Source organism: Pelmatolapia mariae, linkage group LG14, assembly GCF_036321145.2.
Source record: "Pelmatolapia mariae isolate MD_Pm_ZW linkage group LG14, Pm_UMD_F_2, whole genome shotgun sequence".
Taxonomy (NCBI): Eukaryota; Metazoa; Chordata; class Actinopteri; order Cichliformes; family Cichlidae; genus Pelmatolapia; species Pelmatolapia mariae.
Genome location: NC_086239.1, coordinates 22,039,343 through 22,059,632, shown reverse-complemented (window position 1 = coordinate 22,059,632; position 20,290 = coordinate 22,039,343). Strand labels below are relative to the sequence as shown.

The 20,290-nt window shown below is 39.8% G+C and overlaps 1 protein-coding gene across 2 annotated transcripts in view; it reads right to left on the bottom strand.

Moving 5' to 3' along the window:
• dscaml1 (Down syndrome cell adhesion molecule like 1) overlaps window positions 1-20,290 on the bottom strand; it is a 97,614-nt gene that overhangs the window by 64,643 nt on the left and 12,681 nt on the right. For both annotated transcript variants that reach the window (XM_063492802.1, XM_063492804.1), the window contains exon 3: window positions 13,957-14,103. In XM_063492802.1, coding sequence (XP_063348872.1) covers window positions 13,957-14,103 — 147 coding nt within the window. The remainder of the gene's footprint in view (window positions 1-13,956; window positions 14,104-20,290) is intronic.

The window sequence follows — 20,290 nt, the reverse complement described above, 5'->3', positions numbered from 1 at the left end:
CTTTCATAAAAATCACTGCTTTACCCACAAGCGCCTGCTCCGAACCTCTTTGAGAAATATGCATTTCTGTGCTGTCCCTCTTAAGTGCCTGTTCAAAATTTAAACATGCTTATGGTGGCAGAAAGTGTCTTTGGTCCCCATGTGCAGCATATCTCTGGAGAGTACTCCTCTGCCTTTTATTCTCTCTATCAATCTCTCCTTGGCAACTTCTTTTTTCCCTTTATCCTGCATCTTTCTTTCATCACTTATTCTTAGCTCTCTTCTTCCTATCTCTCAATTTCTCCTTGAGTCTGTATCTCTATTTCATCTTCTTTCTCTCCCCAAAGTCCAAAATTATTGTCCCACATACACTTTGAGTGTGCACACACGGAAGAAAAAGCAGGCGAAAGCGTAAGTACACAGATGCACGACCATGCATATTCATACTTAAATGTACAAATTCAAGCCCACAGATAGGACACACACAGCACACAAACACACACACACTCTAAGCGTGGCAAAATGCTTCTGTCCTGCACAGCAACACATTGCGTATATGCAGAGCCACTCTCCCTATTAGTGGAACACTGCTACACGCTGTTGACTTCTGGAGAGGAAAACATACAGTCATATTCAGAGGTTATCAACTGATGTTACAATTACCCACCCACCTCCTACACTGAGCATGTGCAACATGCACGTAATAGGTAGATGGCTTCCATACAGTAGGCCAAACTAAAATAATGGCTAACACTGAAAAATTGGGTCATTTTCTGTTGATGGACAAAGAAATTTTTGATTTTTTAGATGCAAATGATGCCCAGTTGACATCCAATTTTTTAATATAAATTAATAATATAACTTTTTTAATCAGTTATAACTACACTAATCTAGCTAATCTAACTATTTTCAGCAGCACAACTGACTATTTCTATTCATCCATATCTTGATCCATTCAAGCATCAATACCCTCTTAATTATGGTTTACATGAAGATGTACTATAAAGTATTTCATTTATTTATGTCCTAAGAAAACAGCAGCACAGCGGTAATGGGGCAAGGCACTTATTGACTATAGGACTCAATTAACAACCTTATGTTTAGCAACCTTTTTATCTGGCTTAGGAAAACACAATAAAGATTTTATTTTGCAGATAGGGTGTTATCTCCAATGACACTTCGATAGGAGTCACTTGTAACCTGATACAAATGCATATTTTTAACCAGCTTTTACATTTTAATTTTATTCATTTGAGAGAAAATATTTAATGGAGATTGTTACTGAAGATTTAACTTTCTTCATTGGTGACTTGAAAAGAAACACAGGAAAACACGATGCAGCAATGTACTTCAAATCTTTTGTGGTGGGTAAAATATGCTTGTTCTGGTTCAGTCTGAATTGCAGAAAAATTGGGGCTCTGACTTTGGTTTTGAACCACTATTAATTAGTTATGTCAGTGTGTCCAGGCTACTCTTCCACAATGCTCTTTCACAGTTTATGCATTGATGTTATTGTGAATTAAATATTGTTATAATTAGAGAACTGCTTAATAATATTCAGATATTGTGAACTAAAGATAGGCTTAATTAAATGCCTTTAGATAGCTACAGCTTGAGGTTACATGAAAGTTTATGCCGTTTCCATAGCAACAGAAACTAACCTGAATCCGGGATGCCAGGCATCAGAGCAGCAGTTACTTGGCTAATCTGCACCTAACTACTTGTGCAAACACACTGTGTATGCACATGGAGGTTTTAAAAATGTGTGTTTTAAAAATAACAGCAATCACATTTTTGCATGTTATACATTATCCTGCACTTAAAAAACTGAACAGAATTTGTTGCATGCCCAGTAAAGTGATGTCAAGTTCCACTTATACCCACACCCTCTAGGGTGATACCAAATGAATTGGGGGATCAGTTTATCAGGTCAGTGTATCAGGCGGATAGAACTGAATATACTGTTTTCAACATACATTCCATAGTGCCACATGACTACAGTCTATATAAGCTGCCACAGCATGAAGATACGTTAATGTTAATAACTGTGTAATAAACATGAAACTCTTTTTTTGTTTTCTCATCTGTCCTATAGCTGATTACTCTATCATTCCCACCTATGTTAGTCTAAAATTGCAAAAAAAAAAAAAAAAGATGGGTAATGAGAAAGAATTGTAGGTATAAGGGACCAATAGACATCTTTTTTCCAGTCAACAGAAATAAACAAGGCATTCGCTTGTCAGCCTTCAGGAAAAGGGAACACTGTTTATGCAGAGGAAAAGAGACATGCTTACACAGACGCACACACACAAAGCAAATCGGGGGATTCTGGGGATGGATGCCATTGGCGAGTGACAGTGCTTAAGTCAAAATATCTGTCTACAGTGTTGACATTGCAAGAAGCGCCTGATATGTAGCCTTGGCAGGTTTAAGTCACAACAGTGTCATTAACTTCCTGGTTTTCCAAAATTGCACATATACTCTTAAAAGGCCAAAAAGTTAAGACCACTTCCCAGAAAGACTAAAAAAATCAAACTTCTAAAGTTTTTCACTTGGACGCCTAACACAGTTTTAAAGCAGCTGTGTTTTTCTTAGGATACATGTTTTGGAGGAATGTAAATGCAAAAACAAGTTTGTCGCCCACAGGTTGTTTTCCTTCCTTTCTTTCTTTTTACCACCTTTTAATGTTGTATTGTACGCAAGCAATTGTAGCTACAATAGAAAACAATATGTTTTATCTTGTAGAGAGGCTGCATCTGACACATCATTCATTTTCAACTTGGCTGCAGAGATGTAGTCAACAAGGATGAATGAGCTGTAGTGTGAGCACTCAACTGTCAATCTGTGCTCATACACAAGAGCTTTGTCCACAAGTGTGGGTGGGGGAGTGTGTCTTTGTGTGTGTGTGTGTGTGTGTGTGTGTGTGTGTGTGTGTGTGTGTGTGTGTGTGTGTGTAAAGCTGACTCCAGAGAGAATGTACCAAGGCTAAAATGACTTTCAACCGAAATGTATATGAGATTCAAATTACATTCTCTTTTTCCACTATACTCTCCCTTCCCGCACTCCTCTCACCCTTTCTTTGTCTTCTGGGAGCCTTAGTCAGCTAAGCTTAGATGTAAAAAGATTGCCTTCTTTCTCTTGCTCTCTCACACACCAAACACACATTCTTTGTCAGAGGGCAGCTGGATGTAGGAATAGTATTGAAACACAAAATATAGTCAGGTTATAAGAAAGCTGAAAAAAAATGACCTGCAGTATGACAGCTTGTTTCTCCGTGCTGCATTCAGTGACAACTGGTAAGTGAAAGTTTCCAGTGTCTAGGAAAATTCAAAGAAAAAAAGTTCAATGTAATGCTCTTTCTAAGTCTTGATGTTATTCCACATAATGGAACCTTGGACAATAAAAATAAAGTAGAGCTTCTCTACGTATGAGTTTGGCTGAATGATAATTAATTTAGTCCTTTAGCTCACTTGAAACTGTGGCTGTATTGTCATAATTGATTCAAGCTCTCACTACTAGCTTAACATTGTTAACTTTACTTCATGCGCAACAAAGCAAACCTGGAGGCGGCAAGGTTTTTCTCCTGGCTTTGTGCATTGAACACCTGGAGGTTGAAAAGGACACAATTTTGAGTTGTGATTTCCCACCTACAAAATGTGTCACTGCATTGAAAAACAGATGAGAACGTTCTTTTGACTTGGCATAAAGTCTAAGCCAAGTCAAAAGCTGTTTCAGTGTCTGCTCAGACAGTTGCTGTCCAAGAGAAAAACATTGCTCACAAAACACCACAAAATTGCAAAATTTGCCAAAAAATAAAACATGAGAAGAGGCTACATTCATTTTGGCACCGCAATTGTTGGCTAGATGAAGCATGAAACATGAAATATGATAGTGTCCACAACTTCAGCATAGCGTAGGCTGAAATACAAGGGCATGTTGTTGGCCGTGAGCTGCTAATACACCTGGGTTGCTACTATAGATGGTGCTGCGAATGCACGTTTGTAAACCAAAGCACTAAAACAGAAACTTAAGGCTTAGCCTAAACTTTGACTCTGTTCTGTCACTTTAACGCAATAAAACTCAGGAGTTTTGTTTGGAAAATCAGATACACCAATTACAGTAAAGACAAACTAAGCAGAATGACTTCTAAGAAACGCATAAACATTTCCAAATATCTTCACAACACTGCAATCGTGTATTCCCATTAACTGGGGGTGAATTCTGGGGAGGACTGGGTTCTGTTTTGGGGACTTAGTAGTAGTTTTAATGACTTTATGTTACGGATAAATGCTTATATTTGAATAAGGTGCCTTTTTAACTTTTTTAAAAGTGGATTTTTAAAACAAAATGTTTAATTTTGTTTGTTGACCACACCAAAAATCGGATTATTAATAGCAGTATCCTTTATTTAGTTTGGGTGCTTATAAATGAAAAAGCAAAAAGTTGGAGGATTCCTCCAAAGACATTTGAAACTCACATTTCTGTTTTCAAACAATGTCCCCAGTGAGTGAGAGGAACAAAAACCCAGATTGCCCTGGGCATCGTAAAACAATGGCTATGCACATGAACAAAACAGACAAAAAACAAAATGAAAAAAAGAAAAAAAAACAGGCTGCACTTTCAAAATACCAACAACTAAGGTACAGAAAGTGAGCGCAGAGAAAATAGGTAGGTGAAGGAAGAATAGGAAGAGGGCAGACACACTGAAAATAGCAGAATGTGAAGAAAAATAATGATGCAAAACAAGAGGCAATCAAGTGGGCCTGATAAGCGCTTGAGAGGAATAAATGTCAAGTCAAGCAGTAAGAGAACCCTAGGAGGCAGAGGTAAAACAGAAAGTGAGAAAGAGAGAGTGCATTTATGACACAAACAAACCAGATATGGAAACATGAAGGGCAGATGTGAATCGGTCTATAATGGATCTGAGCTGCTTGCACCACTTTGTTGCTGCAGCTAAATTAAAATACGAAACGAAAACTTGAAAAAAAAAAAAAGGTATTGACAAAAAAACCAACCAACAACACCAACTCTAAATGTGTTATACTCCACTGACTTCTATGAGCTATTGATGTGTGTGCGCTGATACGGAGGCATATGTCTTATGGGAGTCCTCAGGCCATCTCATAGATCCCAGAGAGCTCATTGATTAGCTATTAATAAAACACAGAGATGGCACTGCTGACAAGGGAGATCAGTGGGCTCACACACATGCGCTCATGTACACACAGGCAGATGCACATCTGAATTTAACAGATATGACAGAGGTTGTGTGAGGTTAGAGGGAAAGAGTGGGAAGGGCGGGAAAGTCCAGAAATCCAATAAAAATGGCAAGTGTCAAAAAGGGTAAAAGAAAAATTGAGAAGGACTAAAAAAAAGGAAGTGCAGGTCAAATGTGCTAACCTGTTTCACCTGTCTTCTTATTCTACGGCTATCTCGCTGTCCTTTTACTTTGAAGCTCTCTGTCTTTCCCTTACTGCCTCTGCTTCTGTCCACTGTGGGCTGCATGTCATGGGTCTGTCGGCTGTCGCCATCCTGACTTTGATTAACTGTGATCTTTCAGCCCAAAGAAAAGAAGTGGATCCAGAAAAGTGAGTAAGAGTGCCAGAGGCAGACAAAGAGAGGTAAGAGGAGGAGCTCCTCAAGCAGATGGACACGACGCTGGTCAGACCAAGACGTGTTCCAGAGAGAGAAAGAGACTGGAAGGACAAAGAAATAGAGAGCAATGCATCAAGCAGAACACATTTTCATCTCTTTTCTGCTTTATTTGCTCCAATTTTCATCCATTTTGTTCCCGGTCACACACCCCTCTGCTTTCCTCCTCCTCCTCTTCCTCTTCAGCTACCCTGCCTCCTTCCACCCTCTCTCTCTCTTCTCCTAGCATGTACATCTTCAGGTCATGGGTCATTAAGTCAGCTCCAGCGGGGATGTGTTGGAACAGGATATCTCTCATATTGCCCTGCCCCCAGTGCACTACTAAAAACACAAATACACAGAAACACATGCATGTCTACAACTACAGAGGCACATAGGAATGCTCTGTTTTCTTTCTTTTCCTTTGCTTATGTAGCCTTTCTTTAACACAAAGTGCAACGACTAGACAATTTTTTTGACCTGCCGACACTCAACTTCAACATTATCTGCTGTGATCATATGAAGTTAGATAGATAGATAGATAGATAGATAGATAGATAGATAGATAGATAGATAGATAGATAGATAGATAGATAGATAGATAGATAGATAGATAGATAGATAGATAGATAGATAGATAGATAGATAGATAGATAGTCATCATATTCTTGACACTGAATGAAACATTTTCAGTGTTTAATCGCAACACTGCACTCTGTACACAGCAGGGCTGAACTGAAAATTGTCAATAATGATAAAGCCTCACATTTTATCATTAACTGATTTGTCCACAAATGGCAGAAAATTGTCACAACATCACAACTTCTAAAAGTCGACAATGATGCAAAGAAGAAGCAAATCCTCTTCTATAAAACCTTTTCATTTTTTCTCAAGAATGACTTAAACCATTAATCAATTATCCAAATCATTTTTTTCTTTAGTTTAATCAGCCGGTGGTGTTTATGGAAGCTTATTTCGGCCATTAAAAAGAAAAACCTGAATTTTCAGTTATTATCTCCAAATTTTGACTTAATTACTTGAAATTTCAAGTTATTTTCTCAGAAGTTTGAGTGAGTTAGTTGAAATTTTAAGATAATAGCTTGAAATGTTTACTTAAAACAGGCTTCTTTATGGTTTCACCAATCATACACTATTTGATTTTTTGAAGAAAACAATAAATATTGGCCCACAGCACAGTTTTTTTTCTAACTTTAAACAGTTCCAGCTCATATTTTCTCACCTACTTAAGAGTGCAGTTCAACCATTTGAAGCCAATACATGATGCAGTTCTCTTTTTTCAAATAAAGGTAAAATAAGTAACTCGTGTCAAACACAAACTATGGTGTTTGCCTACTTAAAATGAGCAGCAGACCAACTTAAGGAAAGGTCACACAAAGTGAATTCATCCTACAGCTTAAGCACATGTGACAAACACTGTCACTGCAAATTCCTGGTTGCAGATTTCAACGCACGCACTTACACACACACACACACACCCAGCACACACACACATACACACAAATGTGCATACAAGTGCAGCTCTTCACCATGGTTTTTTGTGCACTGTCAAACAACATTAGATCGCAAGGAGGTGTCAGTGGGATAATTAGAATAACACATCCACTGCATTCTTCATTATGTGTGTCATCTTCACTTACTGGCTCTGCTTCCTCACTGACACCACCCATACTCCCACCCCTGACAAACACACACAATCCTAACCAATCTTACAAGTGACATGCTTTTTTAGGCAAGTTATGCTCCCCATTAGTGATGATCTGAGGTAAAAATCTAATTGTCTGAACCTCTATCATGTATTTTTTCCCCTAATTAGCTTCTTGGGATGGAAGAGGAGGAGAAAGGCAGCAGCGATATACAAAGTTAAAGCTCCGGCGTCACTACTTGAGGAAGAAGTTGTTGGCGAGATCATGGTGGGTGATGAGTAATGCTCTGACGTCGGCTCTGCAATTGGCACAATATCTGACAGCAATTCTGTCTGCTGGCATGTACCTAGTCAGTATTGTAAGGATATACGTGGAAAGATCCAGGGCACGTATCCAGTCAGTCATAAATATGCAAACCTCATGGGAGGTAGATCTGCAACAAAGCCTATATAACAAGAAACATACAGTGTAACATGAAAGGCACACCGGTCAACAGGTCACAAACACACACACACGGACGCATGAGAAATTCGCGTGAATGTGCTTCTGAACACCTTGTGCTTAATGAATAACTAACTAGCTGAGAGGAAAAGGGAGCCATCTTCTCTGAGTAACGCCAAATGAATTCGCCGAAGCGCTATGCAAATGTTCCCTGGGCTAACGAGACTGCCTGCATGATTGGAGTGCCATTGAAATTCTCCTCGTGCACAACCCTCTCTCACTTCCTATCTCCCTCTCTCCCTCCTTCAATCTCCCTCCATCTCTCCCGCCATTTCAATCTCTATGCAGAACATCCATGTTCCTGAGCATGTACTTTCCATCTATCTATCTATCTATCTATCTATCTATCTATCTATCTATCTATCTATCTATCTATCTATCTATCTATCTATCTATCTATCTATCTATCTATCTATCTATCTATCTGAAATCTACAAATTAGAATTTCTTTTCAATATTCAAATCATGTTATCCACAAAGACAAACACAGCGGCCCTATCAGTGCCTGGACAGCAGTGAATGCCCCTGTGTCTGACTCTCTTTCTGTCTGTCTCACTGACACAGCTAGCACACACACGCACGCACACACACATGCGCACACAAAGTCCGTTCAAACAGAGCAAGCTCAGAGTCACTCTGCACCTGTTCTCTCTGTAAAACATCCAAACACGAGTGCTGAATAAATAACCCAACCTAACATGCATCACTGCCAGAATCGGACACACACACACACACACACACACACACACACACACACACACACACACACACACACACACACACACACACACATCAATAAGTAAACAGCACCCATTTCCCCTCCACAGTTACCCCTCTGCCTGCCCTCTTCCCCCACCTTTACCCTAGGTATGAATTGTAACCATTCTAAAGACAAACACACATAGATGTGCACCATGTGTGTAATGGTTAATGGTTAGATACTAACAGGAATAAGTAAAGAAAGTCTAAAGAAAAATGAGAAATGGAGGGGAGAGGGGAGGCAGGGGAGCATTAAGCACTTGTCAGATGCATCTTTAATGGTAGCCCCCACTGGCTTTAAAGCCCCTGGCCTTCTCTCCCTCCCTGGGGTGCTGGGGACAGCAGGAAATCTCAGCGCACACACCTCTTTCTTTGTCCATCTGTCCAACCCCTTATATGTCCTCATACACCTACCCACCTCATTCCATCATCCCTGCATCCTATGCCCACTTTCCCATCTGCATAATTTAACATGTCATGCTTTTGTGCCACTTTGTCTCTCTCTTTTTCTGCCTATTCTGCCATTTTTCAGCCTATCTGTTGTTCACTTTCAGGCCTGATGGAGTGGAAGAAAAAAAGACGATGCTTTGTCACTTCACTATTTCCTAATAAGTGCCTCTAGAAAAGAAGGGCAGGAGAGGGATAAAGTTAAAAGTGGAAAGACAGAGGGGTAGGAAGAGTACAGGTCCTCTGCGGAGTGGCTACAAAATGGAGACTGGGACAGAAGCTACTGCAGCTGTGGTGACGCTACACTTCACAGAGAGAGAGGCAGTGTGTATGAAAGAGAAGGGGGATTAAACAGCCTCAATCAATGCAAAAAACACAGACGTCACACTTTTCCACACCCTCTTCACCCTCGATGTTTACGCTTTCTGTTGTTATCTCCCGCGATATCAACTAATCAATCACTTAGTATTGTTCTGTGACTCGTTCAAACTATTAAAATTTTCAAAAATATTGTAACATTGCAAGTGTCTTCTTTCTCATGCTAATAAAGATTGTTCTTTAAGAAGCCATACATTGTTTAAGATAAACGAAAACAACTTAATTGTGTGTGTTAATCTCTTTATCCCTTACCCTGGTTTAATGCTGTAATATGACTCACAATGTTCTCATTAACATTTAATGAAGCATGCTACTCAGATGCCACCTGAATAGTTCATTCAACCACAGTATGTAAATGTGTAATTCAAATAAGCTGTAGTTTTTTTGGCTCTAATGAAGCAAGCACATTATATCTAAGTGTACAGTTTGCAGAACTGACTCAGCTGCCTCACAAAAGAAAGGAAAATTAAAGAGACTACACTGACTTCATGTGTAGCTATTACATAAAATAAAGACCATTCCTGTAAATGTCTGTTGGCAAACTTTGATATTTCTATTTTAACTTCAGTATTTTATGGTGATATTATTAAAAGCGGGTCTATAAGAAACATAAAATCCTGAAGATTGGGGTTATGTCTACATCATGGCGCAATCCCAGATGCTGATGATATTGTTGAATGTGTTGCTTACTTTTGGACATTTCCTTTCCCACAAATACAATTAAACCCATGGCAATCATTTATTAAAATTAAGATTAAAATTAATATCTAAGTGTGCACATTGCATTTTTGTTTCCTTGGCCCTTTTGAGTGCTGCAACAAGTGTTATGCCCCTGACACAAGCCTGATGTAGAAATCAGGGACACATTCTAGGATTATAGGAAAACATACACAAGTGAGAAAATACATATAGTTACAGGATGGCAGGAGAAAAACTGATCATCTTTCAAAGGAAAAGTATGATCACACCATATAAAACCCAAGCTTTTACAGTGTAAAATTTTGTCATGCATTTCCAAAATACTTAAAGTAAACTGACATATGCTTGACAATTCTGCTGTACGGTTTTAGGTCAGTTATTAGCTATTCTCGATAACAATACATGCATAATATGTATCCAAGGTGTGTTTGCAACTGAACCTCTAACGACCAATCATCTTTAAGCAGGGTTTGATTGCATGCAGGTAGAGAGCAAAAGTGGGATTGCACTTGTCGACATGTGATCTTGAAAAGAGTTCGCTGTTGTCTGTGATTTACACAGCTTTGTTAATGTACCTGCATTCATAAACTCTCTGCTGGACGGATTAGGAAGTGTTGGCTCAAATATCTGCCTTCTACACTGGAAGCTCCTAGATATTGGCTGTTGTCCCTGTTAGCAGAGTGGCCAACAGGTTTATTATAATAATATGTATATCACACAGGCACATAGTGTCACCGACAAGTCACACACAGTGCTTCATCATCCTAATCCAGACCATGGATGATGGACTATACAGTTTGTAATGCAGGAAATAAAGAAAGAAAGAAAGATACTACATATGCTGATATGTCCTCTGTATGTGTGTGTGTGCGTGCACATGTGTGAGTATGGTGGAGATGAACCGTGGTGATGCACTTATAAAAATCAGGCAGCGATGCATCCTCACACCTTCCTCATTCCGCCCGCCGGATCGCACCCGTTACCATGGTGACCAGATAAAACTCACAATGTTTTAAGCTCCAACTGGAGGAGGAGAGCGATACTAACAAAGTGACACGCAAACACTCACACATACACACGGATGAAGTTCCTTCGTACACATCGCTGTCAGAGCATACTCTTTCAGTTCCCTAACTGACAAGCAAACAAATGTTAATTTTCTAACCGACAGCAACACCAGCAAACCATCAATTAAAGGGAGAGGCATGGCTAGATAGAGAAGTAGCACGAGAAGGGGAGGAATATGACAAGGGAGTAAAATCCACGATAGCCAGTCAACACGCAAAGCTTCGCTCTGTTTGACTGTCTGCCTGTCTATCTATCTGTCTACTCCCCCACAAATCGCTCCACGAACAGGCCTCAACGCAAACAGATTTGGCTGTCAAATAGTGACATGACACCCAGGCAGGGTCGTCTCACAGTGAGGCCAGCTGTCAGCAAACACCCTCCTGCCTCTTCATCAAAGCCCATTCAAACTCAGCTTTATTGACCAACACAGCCGTCTGTTTGACATGTATCATCCTGTCAAGCCAATACCTTGGCATACAGTGTCCCTAATAAATGGCAAACCACTAGAGCATCTCGAGCGCTATCGAAAGACTGAAAGCTGTACATGCCACCAGGAGCTGATAGATGAAGTGGATGGATAGATGGATGAGGTGCATGGTGGAGTGCAAGTGGGGTGGGTGGGGCCCGCACATGGACCCTCTGTGTCTCTGTTTGTGTGTGTGTGTGTGTGTGTGTGTGTGTGTGTGTGTGTGTGTGTGTGTGTGTGTGTGTGTGTGTGTGTGTGTGTGTGTGTGTGTGTGTGTGTGTGTGGTTATGATGCTGACACAGGCCACCAGTCTGTACCAGGGTTGAGGAGGAGGCGTCAAGCCAAAGATGGACAGAAAGAAGAAGAGATGCACTGTGTCACTAATAAAACGTATTCATCAGGACTGAGAGGAGAAGAAGTAGAGAAGAGAAGGAAGCAAAGGAAAAACGGAAAACAAATACTCTCAAGTATTTTGAAATGCCAGCTCAGATATTTCGGGATGATTATATTACTTAGTAAACAACTGGAAAATCAATTAACCATTTTTATTAAAGATGCCTTATTAGACATCTTCACATGTGCAGAAATGTAAAAGTGACCATTTATAATCATCTAAAAAAATAAGAACAAGAAAAAAATCCAAGAAGAACAAATATGTGATTGCTTTCCAATTATTTCTTCATGAAAGTTATGACGGTGATCATTAAAATAGTGACAACTGATAACCTGACTGATCATTTCACCTTAAAAATGGTGTTTCAGTTATTGAAAATGAAACAGATTATTGCAGTTCATGCAGTGATAATTCATTCAAATGGAATCAATGGAATGTATAGGTTTTTTCTTAAAGATTATGGATAACATGAACTGGTCACAGCTGAAAGCTCAAAGAGCTGCTCATTCAAGTGTGTGTGTGTGTGTGTGTGTGTGTGTGTGTGTGTGTGTGTGTGTGTGTGTGTGTGTGTGTGTGTGTGTGTGTGCACATGTGCATACATACTTTTGCTTGTCTATATGTGCATGCTTTACCAAAGGCGTCCATCACTCGATCAATAACATACTCCCACTGAGCTCTTGCACACAGTCATGATACAGTGGCTTTAGCAAATACACATACACACGCACACATACACACACACACAGAGCTATGAGTCAAACAGACTGGCCCGGTCTCACCACTCTCACACTGAGGGATCCGTGACAAGAGAGAGGGGAATCCAACAGCAAGCTTTATCGATCCAGACTGGAAACCCCCCTCAGGCCACACACACACACACTTACTATAGTTGTGCTGGATCAATGAGTGCTCCTGTGTGAAGGACAGAGCCATATAGAGAGGCACACAAATACACAGACACCTTTATAGATACACTCACACACAGTGTTGAGAGATGAAACAGGCAGTCTGTATCAGAGAGCAAGATAAGGGGCAGAGAACAATACGTATCATCTGACCTAAACAGTCTCATCTGACACCCTGCAATTTGCCATTGCTCCATGGAGCAAATGTTAACACTGCAACACAAGCCTGAACACATACTGTAGATACACACGAGTGCCAATGCACAAGCATAGCAGCACGCAGGAGGCCCACACTGATATTTTCACTCTTCAGTTAGACAGTGAATGATTTGTTTAGAGGATCAGATGAAACAGAGTGAACAACACCAGACATAAGAGAGCCCTAGAGGTGTTGCTGCTCTCTTTTAGGTGACTGTGATAACATCAAATTAGACCCCCCCCCCCCTCCCCCCAGTCCACACACACCCCTCGGTCCTCCTCTTTCTCTCTCTCTCTCTCTCTTGCTTTCTCACTTTCTCTCTCTCTCACAAACACAAATAGCACATGTCTGTTAATGTCTGATTTACCCACATAACACAGCTCTGAACCACAGCAGTGACAGTGACTGAGCAGCCAGGAATGTGTCAGGCAAAGGCCATTTCATCAGCCTTATTTTTGAATGAATGAGGCATTCTGTCATCTTCTCTCACTGGGACCAGTACCAGCAACACAAATAAACACAAATAGATTGATTATTATTGATAAAGAGAAATCAGCAATCACAAGAAAGTCCATTACGTTCTGAAAGCAAACCACATTTTTAAAAACAAACAAACAAACAAACAAAAACCATCCCCGGATTTAAAGCTTGGACTTCATTTGCAATAACAGAGAAAATTCTTATTTCTCCACCTGCAAATATTCCATTTATGTAGTGGAATGAGATTTGATCATTTGCTTTCCATTATTAACCACAGACACAAACTGAATGAGCATGAACTTGGAAAATGAACGTGAAGCTTTTGTCTGCAGTCTTAGTTTGGGTTTTTTGATGAATCATTGATTATGAGTGGCTGAATCTCCTACCAGGGACAATGGCGACGGTGTCTTTCTCCCAGGAAACAACGCTGACATACTCCTGGACAGCTGAGGGGATGAGGCACTTGAACACGGCAACATTACCCCGCATGGAGCGCTGGTCGGCCACACGGACTGTGTAGGGCTCCCTGAACACTGGTAAGTGAAGAAAAGAGCTGATATTAGTCACTAGATGTACACTGGGTGAGAGTGACAGTGGACACTTCAGTTTAATAAACCTAGATCTGAAATTAATACTGATGTTTAAAAATTACAGATGAATGCTGATATCGTAAATAGGGAGTCTGCACAAACTGTGATATGAGAGGTATAGTTTATTTTTATGCTTTAATTTAATCAAATCTACATCCCTCAAATAGCTTTTTATATACAATTTAGTCCACAAAGGCTGTCAACCAGTCCACAAAAGTCTTTATAATATTTAGTCAAGTGAAGTACCACAGGAGGGCTACCATACAGCCAAATCATAAAATAATTGGGATACTCTATAATAGAGCTCAGACCCTTAAAGGCAACATGTAATTACAATGTAAGAACAGGAGGTAAAGATAATCTATAATACAGCCCACAGTCCTAATAATAATGTGTTACATTTTCATTGAAAACATTTATTCTTCCCTCTAAATTAAGGAACTAAATTCATAAAATTACATATATTTGCAATATTATTTGTTGTGTTTCTCTTTACTTTCTACCGTACATACTGGTATTTAGTGTAACATGTTACACAGTAACATGCTACTGTAATCACATTACACTTTCCAATAACATGTTACTGTATTGCATTAAATTCAGTAATTACATTACATTTGCAATTATGTTGTTATAAAGGTTCTTCAGTTATCTACAGGATGCATCAACAGAAACAATAAATACACCAAACAGGACTTTTTCTTCCTGCACTTGTACTGAAATCCAGAGTAACCATAGTTTTTTTTTTTTTTAAATTTCCTAATTAGTTTTTTATTTTTATATTCATTTTTATTTTCGTTTTTAATTCAATTTAACTTCATTCAAAGTAATTTTTTAAAATATGTTTAGCCCTATGACAGCTGGGATAGGCTCCGGCACCCCCCGCGACCCTGAAAAGGATAAGCGGAAGCGAATGGATGGATGGATGTTTAGTTTAATTTAGTTTAGTCTCTTTAATTATTATCTTATAGAGGGATTATGTCAGAGGTAAGATTTAGGAAAATAAGTATCAATATTAAAATAAAAACACTTACGTTTTTGAAAGCATTACCTCACAGTCTCGTGAACATCCAGAGTTTCAATAAACACATCCATCAATGCCTCATTGGGAATGTTGTAATAATATTTTTTTTAGCAGACTAACAGATACTAAAACTCACTTCTATTTTGGTTTTCCAAATTCACAATATCATTTCAGTTAGTTTGCATTTGTTTAGTCTAGTCTAGTTTTTACTTTTATTTTAGTTAACTGCAGTGTTTCTCACATCTAATTGGAGTATCGGAATTTCAGGAGCGGGACCATGCCTCCAAACACGCTCCTTCCGGTTTTCATCTATATAGGTTCCCCCAGCTCTACAAGCTGTTTATTCTCGTTTACGTGCCCCACCCTCCCTCCCTCTTTGTTTTCAATTCTTTAACTTCTTCACTTCTATTTAGTGCACGGGGATCTGCCAAGCCCGGGAGCCATCTCTAGTCAAGGCCTTCCCCAAACCGCAGCTCAATTCATGTCCAAGCATTCACCTTTACCTACTAAAACGCTGTCAAACCTAAAATGAGGACATTGGCCCAGCTGGTGAATTTTAGTTTTTAGGAAAAGGGTGCTAAAGTCTACATCTTTAGAGAAGTGGGGATTCGGGCATTGCGTTGGTTTTTATTGCACAAAAAAAATAAGAATGTAGTAGTAAAAGTACAAACTACGTCCAGGAGTCTGTATTTTTACCTGTTCACGTTCCTGCAGGAGAATCGCTGTGATGAACATGGGGACGTCGCTTTCAGATGGTTTTCAACTTTGAATGTAAACACTAAAAGTAAGATTGTATGATTGTCCTTACTACGATATTGTTTTGCCTCAGTTTATAGAACTGTAGGTAATTATGCATGACAAATAATATAAAAAATTACTTATTTTGGAGATTAATTAAGGTAATGAATACATTTTAAGTAAAGTAACAAGGAATGTGGAACACTGAGCTAACAATGCTGGCGAAGAATACTTTTAGGTATTGGAAATTACAACCTAAAATATCTTAAATGTGTGGAAATTCTTTATTATAATATTCTTTATTCTCTATTATTCTTTATAGTTGCTCTCTATAGAATCAGAATTAATTAACTGAACTCAAAAGATAATTTTTTTAGTCATTATTATCAAGAATTGACATTCGGATATAGTGATAGTCCTGATTTTAAGCAGTGGTATAAAAAAAATAGTAATACATCTAAAGCAAACAAACAAAAAACCAAATAGTTTTTTCAAATATTTTTTTCACATGTTGACAATTCACAGCTGACATCTGTCCTGCTCAACAAATACTTAAAGCAGGGTGAGTAAATAAACTTGTCTGGTGCTCTGTTCAGCCACATTAAGCCAGTTTTTCACTGTTCAGCCACAGCTTTAAAAATCACAGGGCGATTGTAAGGAGGACCGACTCGGAGCTGTGTTGAAGGGGATACGTAGCGAGTTGCTGCTGGCCTTTTAAAGAACAACGCCACAGATGCTATGAGACGGCAAGGAGTGGAGGGTTGCACAGAGCCGATGGAACTGTCACATGCAGGCGCCAGGCATCAAAAACACACCCTCTGCACATGGCATGCAGAGCACTAAACTGTGAATCTGTGCCAGTGTACAGAAAGGATGGTGGCGATTAAGACAGGCTTAATGATGAAAACACTAGCCTGTAGCAATAGCCTGATTGGTGAAAAATGTGAAATGCTGAATCAGAGCATAAATTTTCATTAAATAAATTAAGTGAAATTAAATTAATGGATTATTCTGGTAAGAAGGACAGACAGGTAGTTCAAGGACATGCTAGCTCGAGTGAATAAACAGTGAGCTGTTTTATAAACTGAACTGTGTGGCCTTGCCTGCTATCGTCATCTCATTTGTTTAAAGGTATGTTGCCAGATTTTTCAACACAGACAATTCACATTGGACACTATTTGACTTGAATAAGACGAACAGAAAAACAAAGTTATAGAAGTCAGAGAGGGTCTCAGAAAGGCTGATATTGGGGAGTGTTTCTAGCAATCTATCAATGTGGGCTCTCTTTAGAAATGAGGGCAGTAATGACTTAACAATGTAAAACACACATACACACAACAGAGGGAGTGGCCCTGCACTCCTGTGTGTTCGCTCTCCCCCAGCTCTCCAGTGATATAATTAACGCCTAGCCTGAAGGCCAGTTTCCTTGGTCATTAATAATGCTTTATGCCAGCCGCCACTGTCACTGGAACCCAGTGGAACCAAAGCCAGTGTCCTTGTCCAAACGGTGGGGAGTCTTTCACCTTAAAGTTCGATGTTTAATTTCCTGATTCTTTGTCTCACCATGTCTATTTCTTTCACACTAGCCTACTTTATCCATGATCATCTAATCCTTGGGCCTCTGATTTGTTAAGGAGTTAAGACTGGGGCAGACTGCGTCAACACCATGGAAATTTCACTTTTTGACATATATATGATCCTGCCAAAAACAGATGATGCATATTGGCTATTGAGCCTTGACACTGACAATTATGGCACTACCATGCCACTTTGGACCTTAATTATGCCTGGTTATTGTTTCTCACTTGGTCACCTGACTCACGGGCGGCTAATGTGAATTGAAGCTTAATTTGTAAATAAATCAAAACTAAAACACAATTAATTCCAATCAGGTCCTCATCTCAGTTTTTCATTTAAACAGCCCTTGCTTTTCACTGAAGCCATCTACCTCAGATCGATACCCTGGATTGACAGAGTGGCCTCGGCTGTTGTGGCCGAGCCAATTCTTTCAATCATTTATTTACTCTCTGACTGACCCTGCTGCCTCTTGTCAATAGCAAGTAAAATCCCCAGTGCCCACTGAGCCTCTCATAGAGTGTTTAAAATCGGCTTGGCAGCTTGTAAATGTTTGGCGTGATGATGACAGTGGTCACATTTTAATACGGTAGAGGTGCTAAACCAGTCAAGGTCACCTCGGGTTTGTACTTCCTGTCGGTGATCCCACCTTGCCCTACACTTGATTCCTTTTAAGAAAGTGTTGTTTAACCACTCGTTACCCCATTAAAATCTGTCAATCAAGCCATGTATGGCGACATGCCCTTGGACACATCTATGTAACCGACCCCACTAAGAGGCAGCTGTTGTGATAGCATTGTCATTTATCACACGTTTCTCTTAGAAAATATGAAAGACACAGAGAGGAAAAAAAACCATTACATATTCATCCTCTTAAGCCTTGTGACATGATGCAAATGGTACCCCAACTGATTTGTGTGTAAATTGCACTCCCCCTCATCGCATGCGCAGCAGAATCATTAGGATGTTACTGATGCCTGACTATATGCAGCCTGGTTGCCTAGATACGAGTTAAAACATGGGTCTGGGCGACTGGGCGCACTGGGAGGCAAGTCCTGTATCACTGTCGCTTCAATAATTAACGACGGAGAAACCAAATACTGCATTTACTTATTCATAAAGCAAGCATTAAAAACACAGCAAAGGGAAAGGATAGAAAAGAGGAAGTATAATGAAATACAAGAGAAATGAATGGATGCGGGTTGCATTATTGAATGAAAAGGATGAAAAAAAGCAGTCTATCAGGTTCAGGTTCAGACAGATATGAGGAGGGCAGATAGAAGAAATAGATCTAAACACCTGCTGCCTTGGCCCTGTCCTACGTAGGTTTGTGTGTTTTAGGTGGAACAAAGGGGAGATAGGGTGGGGCTCACCGAACAGGTCTACCCAAATCATTATACCAAGTTTGTGTAAAGACATGTTATGTGAGCAAAAAACAAAACTCTCAGATGCAATGTTTTTTTTGCAATTTTCTTTTAAATTTTTATCCTTCAAATGTCCTTTGGGTCTTTTGCTTATTAACAGACAGAGAAAAATGCTAAATTTGCTTTATGAGAAAGTCCCTTGATATTTTTAAGTTTTGAACTGAAGCTAAGGTAATGCTAGGCAGATAGACAGATAGATATACAGTGCAGTCATGAAATAAGGTTTTCTTTTTTTGTCAGAGTTGAATTCACCAAATTATACCATTTATAATATAATATTGAAATTTTTGTTTAGTTAACTGGTGATTCTAAATTGGTTGTCGGTGTGGATGTGCGCCTCTCTGTCTTGGGTAGGGTGTACCCTGCATCTCTCCCTACGACAGCTGGGTTAAGTGCCTAACCCTCCAGTAAGTACAGATCAAACTGAAGTTGAAACTCAAGTTGCCATGCACACTCCAGTTTAAACATACATATATCAATAGCCTTTCAGTTGCCTCTGGATATGAGAATGTATCAAACTGTTTTACCAAAAATAGTTGCATGCAATAGACTGGTGTTACACTCGAGTGAAAAATGCACAGAGAAAACTAGATTTTTCAAAATGAGATACCCAAACAAAAACATATACAGGAAAACAAGCAGCCCACATACTGATTTTCATAAATGTAGAGCTATCCAGACAGGTGCTTGAGCTATTATTGGACCACAATCAGCATGCAAAGAAAAGGGTGAGAAAGAGGGGGAGGGATAAAGAGAAAGAGAGAGAGAGAGAGAGATGTGAAGATGTGAAGAGAGAGAGAGAGAGAGAGGGAGAGGGAGAATGACGCAGGGGGAAGTGGGAGAGGATTTTTTTTAGGGGGGGGTGTCACACTGTGAGCTGTCAGCTGTCATCATTCTCCTGCACCACCTGAGACAGGGCATGCCACACCCTAGCGCTCACGCCTCTGTCGCCCATGGCAACTACAGGATTTTGTGTGAGTGTAACCGAGCCTGTGTGTTGTGTACAACTCTAGGGGTAATGAGGCACACACATGCATGTGAGCTCTGGTTATGGAGCTGTGGAGTTGTGGTTGCCTCAGCATTTAATTGATTAATTGTTGTAATTATTTGGGAGGGAAGGTCATCCCAGCACAGAGACTGGCTATAAGGTCACTCTCACGCTGAAGGGACTGTCATCCTCAGGGGACCACACGGGCCATATGGGAGTGTTTGTGTGAGCGGTGGCGAGAAAGATGATCCAGCAGCATTTTGGTGAATGATTTGGTTGGTATACATGTGTGCTAGGGAACTACTGACTCTCTCTTCAGGTAGAATTGATAAACACAGTCAAAATGCCTCACTGGTTGTTAGCATGACCTAAAAATCTACT